Source organism: Carlito syrichta, unplaced genomic scaffold, assembly GCF_000164805.1.
Source record: "Carlito syrichta isolate Samal-C Ts95f unplaced genomic scaffold, Tarsius_syrichta-2.0.1 Scaffold315921, whole genome shotgun sequence".
Classification (NCBI taxonomy): domain Eukaryota; kingdom Metazoa; phylum Chordata; class Mammalia; order Primates; family Tarsiidae; genus Carlito; species Carlito syrichta.
The window spans coordinates 130,001-145,932 of record NW_007260017.1 but is presented as its reverse complement, the minus strand read 5'-3'; the positions used below and the strand labels follow the sequence as shown (position 1 = coordinate 145,932).

The following is a 15,932-nucleotide window of genomic DNA, read 5'->3' as shown; positions in this document are numbered from 1 at the left end:
TGGGCTGTTACATAGCTACAAGCCACATGTGACTACTAAGCAATCAAAATGTGGTCAGTGGAACTGAAAAACTAAATTTTTAATTTTATTTAATTTTCATTAAGTTAAATTTAAATGACCACTCACAATAGTGACTACTGTATTAGCTACACAGCTAGATCTTTAGGCATACTCTAAAGTCCAATCCATTTCTTTTTTCTGAGAGACTTTGAAAAAATAAAAATAGCTCACAGTAGTCTGAAATCTGTGAGGTATGCAAAATTTATTAGGTCCAGAGAGACATAAGTATGGGACTTCAGTCAAGACACCCACCTCTCATCCATTTTAAACTGGAGGCAATTGTAAAAGTATTTTGATCTTGACTAACTGTCTTACCCAGTTATCTACCAGTTCCTGGAATTTGTGATACAAAAACAATGTGTAACCAGTCAAAAACTTATGTTACCTTAATGTAAATTATTGGTAAACAGCTTAGGAACTTCCTCTTCTTTTCCTTTAAAATCCAGTTGTAACTACTGCTCATCAGTGCAATGTGAATCTTTGCTGCCTGAATATAATCTCAAACTTGACACACCACAAACTCTTTTATGTTAATTTTGCCTCATCTTCTTCCTTTTAGGTTGATCACTTCAAGGCCTGTGGAGGCCAGTAGCAACCAGCTCATCACACAGAAGTACAAGGTGTACTTCCACCACGAGAACATTTTGGCTGTTTCATCTTCATCACTAGTTACAATATTGGAGCTTTTCAAGAAAAGCTATGGCCTCAACCACTAGCACCCAGAAGATGCGGGAGGAAGCCACCTGCTCCATCTGCCTGAACCTGATGACTAACCCAATGAGCATCACCTGTGGACACAGCTACTGCTACTTGTGTATAATGGACTTCTTTAAGAACGCAGGCTCTAAGCAAGTGAGGCTGAAGATTTGCTGTCCCCAGTGTAGGATCCCATTTCATATGAATAGCCTTCGACCCAACAGGCAACTGGGAAACCTCATTGAAGCCATCAAAGAAGTGGATAATGAAATGTCATGTGAGGAACATGGAGAGCAACTCCACCTGTTCTGTGAAGATGAGGGGCAGCTCATCTGCTGGCGCTGTGAGCGGACACCACAGCACAAAGGGCACACCACAGGTCTTGTTGAAGACGTATGCCAGGGGTACAAGGTGAGTGAGTTGAGCTTAGTTAGCCTGAAACCTTAGGTTATGACCCTGAAATACAGCTTTCATAATGTCATTTTTCTGAAAAATAGTTTATGATATGTCCTTACTGAATTGTTTGAACTGTCTATCCTGATCTTAAATGGGATAGCTGAACTCTTGTCCCTATCCATTTGTGTTTTGATAAACTTCTCCCTGCCTTAGAACACATCATTCTCAAACCAAACACCTGCATTTTTTTTTTGCTTATGTTGTATAAATTGAGAAGTGTTATATATCAGATATATATAGTAATTGTTATATGTTATATAACTTGAGAAACCACAATGTACAGGGTCATGTAGTATGGTCTGAAAACACAGCAGAGAAAAATTCACTGTCTTTTAGGTGTCCCATATTTTAGTATAGAAGACAAACAGCAAAAATGACTGCCCTGGAGCCCCCTGTGGTTTGAGTGGTTGGGAGTGATTCAACCCAGAAGTGACTCCTGAGGAACACATAAATCTAACCACCTGCAGGGCATCCTGGGCACCACAAGTGGAAAGGCAGAGCTGTGGAAGATTTTTCTAACTCACCATGATCAGGTCAGGATGTGTGTGCAGGAAAAAGGCATGTAATTAATAGGAAAGAAAGTCAGAGTCCAGGCTGAGTGGCTCACGCCTATAATCCCAGTACTTTTGGAGGCCGAGGTAAGAGGATTGCCTGAGTTCACAGGTTTGAGACTAGCCTGGGCAACTTGGCAAGACCTCATTTCTACAGTGAATCAAAAAATTAACCAGGCATGGTGGCGCATGCCTGTAGTTCCAGCTACTTGGAAGGCTAAGACGGAAGGATCACCTTAGCTCAGCAAGTCGAGAAGGGAGGAAGTAAGGTATGCAAAATTTATTAGGTCCAGAGAGACATAAGTATGGGACTTCAGTCAAGACACCCACCTCTCACCCATTTTAAACTGGAGGCAATTGTAAAAGTATTTTGATCCTGACTAGCTGCCTTACCCAGTTATCTACCAGTTCCTGGAATTTGTGATACAAAAAACAATGTGTAACCAGTCAAAAACTTATGTTACCCTAATGTAAATTATTGGTAAACAGCGTGTCACTTTACTCCAGACTGAATGACAGAGTGAGACTCCAACTCAAAAAAAAAAAAAAGAAAGAAAGTCAGGACCTAGAAACTTCATATAAGCTCAGAGTCTAAATCCTAGCTCAGAGTGATATCTACCACTGGAAAAATTTCATTTGGGGAGTATAGATTGATGCCATTGGAAAGATCACTCTGGCACTGCCAAAATAAAGGCAATATGAAGGAGTAAAATTCTAACTAACCCTATAAGAAGGGGAGGAGAGGGCAGTTTTACGCAAGATTTAGGAAGCATCTCAAAGATTTTGGGAAGCTGGTTGTGTAAGGAAAAGCAGAGAGAAAGGTTTTGAGAGACTCCTCGGCTTTTCTCTAGAGCGCATGTTAAGGAAGGTGGCCCTTCACTGTGGCAGCATGAAGTAGGGGCATAATCTTGATGTCCTCATTCCTTCTTTGTTCTGCCTAGATTTGGGGAAAATGTTCCCAGTATGAGACTCCTTGTTTTCTCCTCCATGAGGTGGGGGTGGCCTTTATGAAGGCTTCAAGTCCTTCGTAAGGACATGTTAATCCTGACTACTACTCAGCACACAGCAGCTCTTTCCTAAACTCCATGGAGCAGCTAATAACTGTGATGGAGATATTCCCATTTGAATTACATTCCCACCAAGTAGTAAGAAAAGGAGCAGCTCAGGCTAATAGTTATGAGCCTCGGATGCCAGATTGCTTAGGTTGAAATCTTAGTTCTGCCATTTATGGGATTGACAATTTTAATCAAGTTGTTTAATGTCTTCATGCCTTGGTTTCCCCTTCAGTAAATGGGGATAATCACAGTCTCCTCTCTTCCTAACACATATACTTAGGGATTGTTATAAGCTTTAAGGACATTAAACTATGTAAAGCATAGAATAACACTTGGCATATAGCAAGGACCAAATTGTCTTTTGCTAAATTGGTTAACATAAAGCCATTTCCTGAGAACACCTGAGAATTAAGAGTATACTTGGGTTTACAGAAGACAGGAGACTGTTTTTTAAAGAGATGAGGTCTTACTCTGTCACCCAGGTTGGAGTACAGTGAAAGGTTCCTAGTTTACTACATCTTCAAACTCTGGGGCTCGAGAGATCCCCCTGCCTCAGCCTCCTGAGTAGGTGGGACTACAGGTGCACACCACACACAACTGAGACAATTCTTTAAGCGCTAACCACACTTAGCAATCTGGATCAGCTTCAAATTGCTTTCAGTAAAATATGAGAACATATTTTGAAAAATAACCTAAAAGCTTGACATCAATACAAAATCATTTAAAATTGGTTTCATGATGCCATTTATCAAAATATATCAGTGATTACCTCTTCCATTAACTGTTTCCCATAATTTCAGCTGTCATCGTGGGTTTTCCTGACTCAACCATAATATCTACAATATTCCATGTGTGACAGACACTCTGGTTTTGTTATGTTTGGTTCAGCACATTATTTTATAAAAGCTTCTTTTAGGTTATTATTATCTTGTCTAAGCCTGGGCATGGTGGCTCATGCCTATAGTCCCAACACTTTGGTAGGATAAGGCAAGATTGCTTGAACCTAGGAGTTTGAGACCAATCTAGGCAACATAGTGAGACATCTTCTCTACAAAGATAATTTAAAAACTTAGTGGAGCATCGTGGCATGTGACTGTAGTCCCAGTTACTCAGGAGGCTGAGGCAGAAGGATCCCCTGAGCCCAGGAGTCTGAGGCTGCAGTGAGTCATGATTTTACCACTGTACTCTAGCCTGAGCAACAGAGTGAGACCCTGACTCAAAGGAAAATTTTTTATTTTGTATATATGTAACAAGACTGTCTTCCCTGCCAAGACTATTGTGGTGGATATAGCTCAGGCTCCCAATCAGCAGATGAAGTTGTAATTGTAGCTCTGCCACCTGCCAGTTATAGTCCCTTGGGCAAGTTATTTAAACCCCTTCTTAAACCTCATTTTCTACAGCACAGAAAAGATGTTTAAAATACTATCAACTGTTCAAGAATGCCAAGGGGATTAATACATTACTGTTCATATAGCCTTTAGCATGCTCTCTGGCAAAACAAACAACAACAAAAAAAACCGGGAGTACTTAATAAATATTTATTACTATTCTAACATATCTTGGAAGGATGGGATTCCCCTTAGGTCCCTAATGAAGAGTCAGATTTTTTTTTCCTTCAGGAAAAACTCCAGAAAGCTATGACAAAATTGAAGCAACTTGAAGAGGAATGTATGGAGCAGATGATGTTCACAACAATGCATACAACTGAATGGAAAGTAAGAATCTGAGTTCATTATCTCAATCTGTTTTCCATTCTAGAGTTTAAGTATGGAGGATGATTGGAGCGAAGCACAATGATGATTTATTCTCACTAAACTAAACTGAATAGAGAAAACCCAAAGAAGAAACTATTATTTGTGTTTATGCCCTTAGTTTACATGCATGGAAATTTATCACCAACCTCTTCACTCTTCTGAGTCAGGAGAAGCAGAATTGGTATACCTATTTATCTAGAATGAACCTTGACTAGGTTTCATATTTTAAATGCCTTCCTAGTTAGCAGGCTTGTACTTATTACATTGGTACATTCACCACAGTGCAGGGTCTGTCTCCAACTTTATAGGTTCAGAAACCAACTTTTGTGAACACTTAGGAAACAGGATTACTTCACACTGAAATTCATACTACCCAAACTAATGAGCTGATAAAGGAAATCTACTTGATTTATGAGGTGCATCGTAACTGCTGCAAGAACCTACACACTTGCAACTACAAATTGTAAGGGTCTCAGACTATTCCCATGGCTGACTAGTCTCCACATTATCAAAGATGCATTCCTTTATCGAAATATTTATTATTAAATATATTTAAATATTATGGAATACATCAACTTTCTGTCAAATCCTACCAAATAGATAGCTATTTTGCCTCTTTTAGGGTCCCTTTTCAACCTTTGCCCTGATCCTTTGTTTGTGGATGTACGTTGATCTTGAACTCCCAAATACATTTTTTTTTCCTTCATTTCTGGAATGTTTGACAGTAGGGAAGACCTTGATTGTAACTAACATACATGGAAACCCTGTCACTACAAGAGTTAAAGCTGTACCTGTCTCCTACACAAAAATACCATTTCATCCTAGATCAATGACCCTTGCACCATAACATCATAGTCATAGAGACACTGGCATGAATTTAGAAAGCACTAATGGAAATCACAATTTTATATCTCCTCAAGTAGAAGCTAAGTCCATAGGATATATATGAATCCTTAAGATGACTCATGGCTAATGGATGAATATTTGTCAGTTAACCATAATAAATGCCTGTCACACCAGATCTCCTCCCTTCACCCCCTACCAAGAATCATGGGCTCTCCTGGTTATCTTCAGACTCAGTCTTGGTGATGTTCATTGCAAGCTTCAAGAAATTCTCTCAGAGTCAGAAAGACTTTCTTACATCCTAAGTAAACAATTGTTGTTTTTTTAATCCTTATAATTAACAAAGTATTTAAACTTTGCCCTGGTTCCACAATTAAATTATCTATCACTCCTGCCTCATCTTTCTCCTGTATCTTGGCTGAGGGAGAAGAAGATTAATCAGGTGACTATAGAGAATCGGGGACAACCTCTCCCATATTTTAGTGCCTGCCTCTCAGGCATGACTCTGAAGCAGGAAACTTGAACATTCTTCCAGCTTGAATGACTCATGGGAAAATAATGTCCTAGTAGCTGATGGGTGGTACTTGTGTGTGTGTGTGGTAAGATATAAGTAACATAAAAATTACCATTTTAATCACTTTTAAGTGTACATTTCAGTGGCACTAAGTACTTTCACATCATCATGCAGCCAATCAATCACCATGAACATCTCCAGAGTTTTTTTTAATCTTCCAAACTGAAACTTTGTAGCCATTAAGCAGTAACTCTCCATTCTCTCTTCTCTCCTACACTAGGTAACCAATATTTGCTTTCTGTCTCTAGGAATTTAACTCTTGTAGGTACCTTATATAAGTTAAATCTTGTAATATTTGTCCTTTTGTTTCTGGCTTATTTCACCTGAATGTCTTCAAGTTTCATTCATGTTGTATCATGGTTAGACTTTCATTCATTTTTAAGGCTGAATAATATTTCATTGTATCTATAGACCACATTTTGTTTGTCCATTCATCTATAAGTTGGTCATTTGATTTGTTTCTGCCTTTGACCATACTTTCTTTACTCTAGGAGAAGATACAAATTCAGAGACAAAAAATCCAGTCTGACTTTAAGAATCTCCAGAGTTTCCTACAAGAAGAAGAAAAGTCTTACCTCTGGAGGCTAGAGAAAGAAGAAGAGCAGGTTCTGAGGAAACTGAGGGACCGTGAGACCACTCTGGTACAGAAGAGTCAGGAACTCAAAAGCCACATCCTGGAACTGGAGAAAAAATGTCAGGGTTCAGCCCAGAAATTGCTACAGGTGAGGCTCTGTGCATTTGGAACAATGAAAGGAGGTATCTGTTATTGAGCTATTAGGAGGAGAATGGTAAGAAAGCATGGGAAAATCGTCAGGGCCTTCCTACCTTTACTTAAAAATGGCACATCAATGTGAGGAATTTACAGTAATGTTTCTTTTAGATATACATCAATGTCATCAGCATGACTTCCACTAGTCTATAATGTACCTTTATGTTAATTAGAAAAACACACCTCCTCAGTGAGCATAGTTTGGCCAAATGGAACCATGGGATAACTTTTGCTACCATTTGCCCCTTGGCTCATGTGCACAGCACTCTGACCTTCAGACTTCCTCCTGAAATATTCCTCCAGGTGATTAATATCTGATAAACTCGGACAGTCAAAATGAGTGATAACCATTTCCCTGATTTACTTGTAAAACCCTTGCTCTGGACTATTATGGGGCATTCTACAACTGTGTGAAGGATCCAGTCCATTAAGATAAACAACTGGAGCTGTTAACTATAGTTCCAATTAACAGACTGGTGCTTACACTATAAGGTTAAGAGTACAGCATGACTGTTTCACCACCAAGTGTTACCACCATCTTAGTGAACTAGTCTTAGGGCTGTGCATGATGAATTCATTACTTAATATCTTTGTACTAAGTGATCTCTAGTATGAGATCACTCTGAAAGAAAGCAGATCACCAAAAGCAAGTCTTGCCTGAGGGAGCATGGGCAAAGCTCCTGGTCCTCTTCCCAAACAATTCTATGGGCGTTAGCAAGAAAGATTACAAAAACAGAGGTTGATAATCCTGCCATGTTAAGTCTCCCAGAAGCTGGTTGGAATTGCATCAATATCTAAACCTGGGGTCATTCTCTTTCCTTTTTTGGAAGGAACATTTATAGAACAGCTCCACATGCCAAGCCCCATGAAATACTAATATTCTTATGCTCACCTTTTGTTTTTGTTTCTTTATAGAATGTGAATGACACTTTAAGCAGGTAAGTTGTATATGAATGCAGGGGGTAAGGGGTGAGGGAAAATAGAGCTGAATGGATTCTACCACTAAAGAAATCTCTGGCCTCTGTTTATTCCAGGAGTTGGGCTGTGAAGCTGGAGGTACCAGAGCCCTTCGCCTTGGAGCTTCATACGATGTGCAGTGTGTCTGAGCTTTACTTTGATGTTAAGAAAATGTTAAGGAATTATCAAGGTATGTGAACTCAAGAATTTCTAAATGCTACAAATGGAAGGGGACTTAAATAGTAACTATGTTTACAACCTGTTCTTGGGCAGGCTCATAGGCAGAGAGGTTAGTTATATTCAGTAGCGCTGTCACACTCTCCCATTTAGTATGATACAATACTTAGATGTGAGCATTGTATGCTGGTGATCTGTGCAAATCCTTCACATTCCTGCTCTTCCAAGTATTAGTCATGTTATTCCAGGCAACTTCATGTTACTCAGTTTCCACATCTGAAAAATGAAAATATTAACATCTCCCACTCCATTGAGTTGTCATGAAAATTAAATGCATCAGTATATATAAGGTGCTTAGCATAGCATCTGGTCCTTGATCGGGGCCACATGTGATACTAGATCTGACCATAGTGTTTATTGTTAATATTTTTATTCAACTCTTAGAGCAATGCAAGAAAGGTAGGTGAGTATTACAGACTCTGATTTTGGGAACTTGATTCAGGTAACACAGATCATACGTTAGAACCATGGCAAAAAACAAGTTTTACTGATTCCAAAGCCAGAGCTTCCTGCTTCCTTGATTTTTCTTAGTTAATACTTGCTATACCTCCATACTCTTTTATCGATAATTATAAAATAAAAAAATCCCTGGAAATAGAAAATTATATTATGATTCATTGGCTGCAAAATCTGAAAACCTGAGATGATTTGGTGACTTTATTAGGTATCAATTGCTACAAACAAATTGCAATTTAGTGGCTTAATACAACACACATATTACATCACAGTTTTTGTGGGTCAGGAATCTAGGTGCAGCTTAGCTGGGCCCTTCGCTTAAGGTCTCACAAGGTTGCAGATAAGGCATTGGTCGGGTTATATACTCATCTGCAGGCTAGAGACTGAGAAAGAATACCCTTTCAAATTCACTCATTTTGCTGGCAGAATTCATTTACTTATGATTGCAGGACTTAGGGTCCTGGCTTCTTGCTGGCTGTTGACTAGAGGCTGCCCTCAGCTTCTAGAGGTCACCCCTCAGCTCCTTGCACGTGGGCTATCAACATGGTCAATTATTTCTTTAAAGAGAGCTCAGGAGACAGAGCCTCTAGAGCAAATCTCTTAGCAAGATGGAGTCTTACATAATAAAATGTAATCATAGGAGTTTTATTCCCTCATTTGTGCCATATTCTGTTGATCAGAAGCAATTCACATGTCCTGTTCACACTCAAAGGGAAGGAATTTTACAAGGATGTGAACACCAAGAGTTAGGGATCATGAAAAGTCATGTCTACCACAGTGGCTAAACCTGAATTGGACTGATATGAGACTATTTACAATCTTTACTTATCCCACCTAATTTAAAGGCATGTTTTGCTGCAGAAATACTGATACATTTAGTTACAGGGTTCTGCCTTAGACCCTGGTGGATTTTGGAGTATATGTATATATATATTGTATTGCTTTTATAACTTCAAAATGTTTTGAATTCCCAAAATCTGTTTGGCCCTAGGGGTTTCAGGTAAGGGATTATAGATCTGTATTCCCCTCAAGTCAATAACATCAGACAACAAAAACTAAAGCACTCTGTATTTGATCCTATAAAGACGATAGGAAGGAAAAAATAGGACTTAATGTAAATCTTTTCCAGATTTCACTGAGTTGATTTGCCTACTCTCCTCTTTTACAGAAAACATTACAACATGGTTCAAAGCAAACTGTTTCTTAAATGGGCTTATCATTTAATTAAATATTTTGCATTTTTTAAACCTTGTTTATTAAAATATGTTTTAAGACACAAGTAATACAAATACAATTTATCAAACTATATAGAAGATAAAAGAAAAAGTTCAAGGTTTCTTTTACCCCTCTCCAATTCTACTTCTCCAAGTAATGAGAATATATCTTTCTACTTACACAGACATGTAATATATAGAATGTGTTTTCTATGTCACTCATTATATTTTAAAGCTACCTAATATTTTATAAGTATACCATAAATATACGTAACCATATCTCTGATAGAACTTCAGGCTCTATCTAGCACTTGAATATTATAACACTGCTGGAATAACTTTCCAGTTGTTATATCCATATATAATTTATATAACATATAATGTATACATAGTTAATATATAGATGCATACATAAAGTTTGGTTTGTTATATTATTTTATACAGAATTTCTATCTACATCTGTAAGATGGTGCTGTAATTTTTTATTCTTTGGAAAGTATGGTATGAAATTGTATTAATCCATCCCTTGACTTGTAGAATTGTCTGTAAAACTGACAAGGACAAGACCCATTTTTATGTGATAAGCATGTATGTTTCAGTATATGTGGGTAGATTTTTTAAACTATTGATTTCATTTCTTTAATATTAGGTCTGCCCATGCTTTCTTTTCTTTTGAATGAGTTATACTAAGAAATATTTTTTCTAGGAAGTTATTTTGTCAATGCCTTCAATTTTATTAGAAGCATAACAATTATCAAAAATTTTCTTAATATTAAAAAAAGTTTGTAATCCAATTTTGTCTTCTCTCTCCAAAGAAGTTACTTTTGACTTTTTCTTCTTTATTACATTCTTGTTTTCTTTAATTTCCTTGATTTATTTTTATCTTTTAAAAAATTATCTATGAGTTTCTTTGTTCTTTTTTTAAATTAAGTTGGATGCTCAGCTCATTATTTTTCAGCTTATTTTTATTGTTTTTGAGTCAGAGTCTCACTGTTTCACCTAGGCTGGAGTGCAGTGGCATGATTATGGCTCACCACAGACTCGATTTCCTGGGCTCAAGTGATCCTTTTGCCTCAGCCTACCAAGTAACTAGGACTACAGGAACATACCACCATGCCTGGCTAATTTTTATTTTTCATAGATACAAAGTCTTACTCTGTTTCCTAGGCTAGTCTCAAATTCCTGGCCTCAAATGATCCTCCAGCTTCTGTTTCCCAAAGTGCTGGGATTACAGGCATGAACCATCGCCTAGCCAATTTTTTTTTTTTTTTTTTTTTGAGTCAGTCTCACTCTGATGCCCAGGCTGGAGTACAGTGGCACACTCATGGCCGTCACAGCCTCTACCTGCTGGGCTCAGGTGATCCTTCTGCCTCAGCCTTCCAAGTAGCTAGAACTACAGGTGTGTGCTACCATGCCCAGTTAATAATTTTTATGTATTGTAGAGACAAGGTCTCACGAAGTTGCCCAGGCTGGTCTTGAACCCCTGGGCTCAGGCAATCCTTTTGTGTCTGCCTTCCAAAGTGTTGGGATTACAGGTATGAGCCACCACATTTGCCCCCCCCCACCTTTTTTAAAGAAGCATTATAGGCTATATATTTTCCTCAAAATTCCACTTTAGCTTCATTATTTGTTTTTATACATAGCATCTTACTCTTCAATTCTGTGCATCTTCATAGTATGATTTAGAAGTATTGTACATTTTCTAATATTTAGAATATTTTTAGTGATTTTTTTTATTATTGGTTTCTGATTATAGTATATTGAGGTTAAAGAAAATGATGTCTGTAATACAGATTCACTGAAATTTGTTCAGACTTGTTTTCTGTCTAATAGTTGCTCAATTAGTACCTTAGTACGTTTTCCATCTATACTTTAAAAAGTACATATTCTCTGATTGTTAGTTGCTAAGCTTTATATATGACTATTAGATTAGACTTGTTGGGTTGTTCAAATCTACTATATCTTCATTTTTTTTTTCTGTCTTTTGGTCTACCTGATCTGTCAGTTATGAAGGGAAGAATGTTAAAATATCTCACAATGATTATAGAGTTGCCAATTTCTCATTATAATTCTACAATTTTCACTTTATATATTTTGAGACTATTAGTGCATGCATGTTTAGAACTGTGATATCTTACTAGTAACTTGTACATTTTATCTTTATTAGGGGACTCTTTTCACCTTTAATAATGCTTTGACCTAATACAATACTTTTTGTACTTTTTATCTGTATTAAGTAACACTTTTCACCTTTAGTAATGCTTTGCCCTAATACTTTTTGATAGTTACATAACTACTACAGCTATCAGTAGCTATGTGATTTTATTATTTATCCTTTCAATATATTTTTGTTACATGTATCACTTACAAACAATATAACGGTGGAATTTTTTAAATCCAATTGATATTTTTTCTCAATCTGTAAACATTTTAATTTCTTAACTTGCATTTTCTTGAATTGTTCAGTAATATGATTTTTTTTTTTTTTTTTTTTTGAGTCGAGTTTCACTCTGTTGCCCAGGCTAGAGTACAGTCGCATGATTGTGACTCACTGTGGCTTCAACCTCCTGGGATCAGGCAGTCCTTCCACCTCAGCCTCCTGAGTAGCTGGGACTATAAGCATGTGCCACTATGCTTGGCTAATTTTTTGATTTTTTTTTTTTTTTTTTGTAGAGACAAAGTCTCACAGTTGCCTAGGCTGGTCTCGAACTTCTGGGTTCAAGCAATCATCCCACCTTGGCTTCCCAAAGTGCTGGGAATATAGGGGCGAGCCACAGTATCCAGCCACATAATATAAATTGAAACCCAAACTTCTATGAGTCAGGCTTATAATAAGGGCTGATTGAAAAGAGTTTTAAAGAGAAAGTATTTAAAAGATGAGGAGTAGAGAAATCAGTGAGGAACAATTAAGCACCACAATGGCTCCCTACCTGTTTCTAGGGAGCCATCACCTCCTCTGGGATAGAAGAGGCAGATAGAAGTAGCCATAACTAAAGAAGAGTGTGACCAGGTGCAGAGGAATGCAGACCCTCCAAATCACAGCCAGTGGGGAGAGACTGGGATACTAAATACTCCCAATTCTGCTTCTTTGTGCCCTGTGGTCTCCTCTAGTGCTTCCCATTGGCTGAACCAAATGGAAGACAAGAAAGAAACCCTAGTTGATATGTCCCATGGGGGTCATCCTTCCTAGGCACAAAACAAGGCAGAGAAAGGTGGGGGAATGACTTGGAGAGGCAAATAAAGAACAACCAGCACAAGAAGAGTTCCTGAATACTTGATTATTACTACAGCCCAACTGATAAATGTTTAATCCAGTTAGCAAAGTTATTTCTTAACTCATGTTAGAACATCCTATTATCCTTTTTTCATTTTTAAAATTGCAGTCTGTCTAATATCTCTCTTTAGGCTTATACTTTTTTCTGTCTTGATTCTGGTCTGATATTTTTCATGTATATTGTTCCTTGGTGTATTATTATATTATACTGAAACATCTGAAAGGTGAAAGAGGAACTTACACTTAAAGGTCATGGTACTAGGCATGTGTCATGAAATCCTGGGCCCTCCAGTAACCAGCTATCACATTATCTGAGTCATCTTCCATCCCTAATTCTCAGTGTTGGTGTTTATTATGTGGAGAAGGGAAAGGACACCTTTCAGCTCCACTATTTCATGATTTCTTGGAAGTCCCACAAAGGAGAAAAAGGGCTTTGGACAGAACAGTAACCATATTAATGGGCTAGTTCTGGTCCTTGGTTTCTCTGGATGACTAAGATGGTGATGATAATGAAGATAACAACTGATGATATTTTTTGTTAACTTTACTTATTAGGCACTTACCATGTACCTAATAAATATGGCATTTTGCCAAGCATTAAGCCAACATTAGTTCACTCAATCCTCCCCACCTTTCTCTCCAGTAGATATGACTTCCACTTTATAGTTAACAAAACTGAGGCTCAGAACCCTAAATGACTTGACTAACCTCACACAACTAGTTAGAAACAGTGTTGGATTTGGACACAGGCTGGTTTTATTAAAAATAAAGTGTGGCTCAGCACCAAAACAAGTGTCTTACTTATTTTTTAATTTTGCAGTCAGTGTGACTCTGGATCCAGAAACAGCTCATCATGAACTAGTTCTGTCTGAAGATAGGAGACAAGTGACTCGTGGATACCCCCAGGGAAATCTTGATCCTTCTTCTAGGAGATTCAATGCCTTCCACTGTGTTCTAGGTTGTGAAGGCTTCACCTCAGGAAGACACTACTTTGAAGTGGATGTTGGAGAAGGAACTGGGTGGGTTTTAGGAGTTTGTTTGGAAACTGTGCAGAGGGGCTCTGACATGAAGCAGGAGCCTCAATCTGGATTCTGGACACTCGGGCTGTGCAAAAACAGAGGCTATATAGCACTGACCTCTCCCTCAACTTCCCTTCATCTGAGCGAGCAGCCCCTGGTTGTGGGAGTTTTCCTGGACTATGAGGCTGGAATTGTGTCCTTTTACAATATGACTACTGGCTTCCATATCTTCACCTTCCCGAAGGCTTCCTTCTCTGATATTCTCCGACCCTATTTCCAGGTTTATCCATACTCTCCTTTGTTCCTTCCTCTCCCAGATGAGTAAGGAAAGAAACAAAGTCTCCTTCTTGGTTTAACCAGTACAGAGAATATAATGTAAATGACACAAGGGCAGATATTTGGTCTATTTTCTTCACTGTTATTTTCCTATTACCTAGAAGAGTGCTAAGCTTTTAGTGGACATGTAATAAATCTGTACTCATGACAGCTATAAAGACTGTAAAAATACTGCAGATGGTCAGCTGCACTGGGGGAAAGCAACATAATACCAATAATTGTACATTATTCTCTCTATCCTTCATTGGGCTCAGAGATTTGATTTCCACGGGTTCTTTGTATGATGGGTAGGGTGACCTGTGTCCTCCTGGCTTGTTTGATGCCATTTGAACCTGTGTGTGGGGTATGAAAGAAATGTGTAATTGTCTTGTTAACTGCATAAGAGAGCATGAAAAGCAAAATACTAATGACTCTTTCAAGTACTGACATGTTGATTAATAATCTGAGCCACAGTCCTGTAGGCTAACAGACCTAGTAAGCTCTGCCTGAGGAAGAATTAAATGAAGTGTGAGAGAAGAGTTAAAATTGGCTTTCAATGAGATGTTTCAAATAGAAAGGAAATTGCCAAGTAAAAATAACCAACGGGGAAACTTGGTTCTTTAAAAAAAACTTGTTTTCCAATCTGTGCTAGAACCAGCTATCTTGAAATATCTCAAAATCTCAATGAATAGTTATTGCTGAAATAATTGTTGGCAGTCTTAATTATGATTCAGATAAGATCAAATAGGGCTTAACTGTATACATGGGTTTATTCTGAAAAGTACATTCCATGTCAAATCTAAATTATCATACCCCAGTGGGTTAACGGCAGGACTGTAAAGTCAGTCAAAACATAAACAACATTAGCAATCAAAAAAAATCACAAACTTGCTAAATGTTATTATTTACAGTTGGTATAAAATGTTGTTTGCTGATGTTTGTTAAGGTCCTCTTATACCATACTTCTAAGAATATGAGAAATGAAGCAACAAATTCTTTTGAGATGTCAGAGGCATGGTTGGGTCTCCATCTCTGTCCAAAAAATAAAATACAATAAAAGAGCTCAGCCCATCACTCATGCACCCCAGTGTCAAGTTCTAGTAGTGCTGATAGAGGCTGGATTGTAACTAGCAAGTAAAAGGTAGCAGAATGTGCCACTTTTGGTATGAGGATTATTTTCAGCTGAAGACAATTTTTTTAAAAAGCAGATACAGTATAAGAAAAATCTTCTGCTTTTTCCCTGTTTGCCTAAAAAGCAAAACAAATTTGTGTCCAACCACCCTAGGAAGAGTTAATCACCAGAGACTTAAGACTCTTATCAGTCTGGGCATAAACCAGAATATGAACTCAATTTTAGGGACCACACAGGAAAGTATTCGCAATTCTATAGGACACCACCCAGATCAGTGGTTCTTAACTCTTGCAGCACATTCTGGTCCTCTAGAAAACTTTTTTATTTTTTAAAATGTATAAATGCCCGACCTGCTCCAGACAAATTAGATAGGGCTGTGGATGGGAGAGGACCAGAGGGTGTTATCTTGCAGCTTTGGAGTTGCACCGAAGAAACTTCTATCCCACTGGTGTCATCAGTTGTCGCTTCTTTGGCCTAATCCAAGTTCCGGGTCACTCCAGAAGAGCCCCAAAATAACTTTGGCTCGCCTCTCCCTTGACCCCCACCCAGTACCTCCCTGGGCGAGTGCGG

At 38.0% G+C, this 15,932-nt stretch overlaps 1 protein-coding gene across 1 annotated transcript; it reads left to right on the top strand.

Moving 5' to 3' along the window:
* The first annotated feature begins 627 nt into the window (after positions 1 to 627).
* TRIM38 (tripartite motif containing 38) lies at positions 628 to 14,310 on the top strand. The gene is made up of 6 exons (XM_008073513.2): positions 628 to 1,167; positions 4,438 to 4,533; positions 6,481 to 6,711; positions 7,674 to 7,696; positions 7,793 to 7,905; positions 13,717 to 14,310. Exons 1-6 carry the CDS (start codon positions 760 to 762, stop codon positions 14,238 to 14,240), a joined length of 1,395 nt encoding a protein of 464 aa, XP_008071704.1. The 5' UTR covers positions 628 to 759; the 3' UTR covers positions 14,241 to 14,310.
* The last annotated feature ends 1,622 nt before the right edge of the window (positions 14,311 to 15,932 follow it).

Coding starts and splice junctions, on each gene's coding strand:
- TRIM38 (XM_008073513.2), top strand. CDS start 760: ATGGCCTCAACCACTAGCACCCAGAAGATGCGGGAGGAAGCCACCTGC. Junction 7,697..7,792: donor GTGAATGACACTTTAAGCAG/GTAAGTTGTATA, acceptor TGTTTATTCCAG/GAGTTGGGCTGTGAAGCTGG. Junction 7,906..13,716: donor AATGTTAAGGAATTATCAAG/GTATGTGAACTC, acceptor TTAATTTTGCAG/TCAGTGTGACTCTGGATCCA.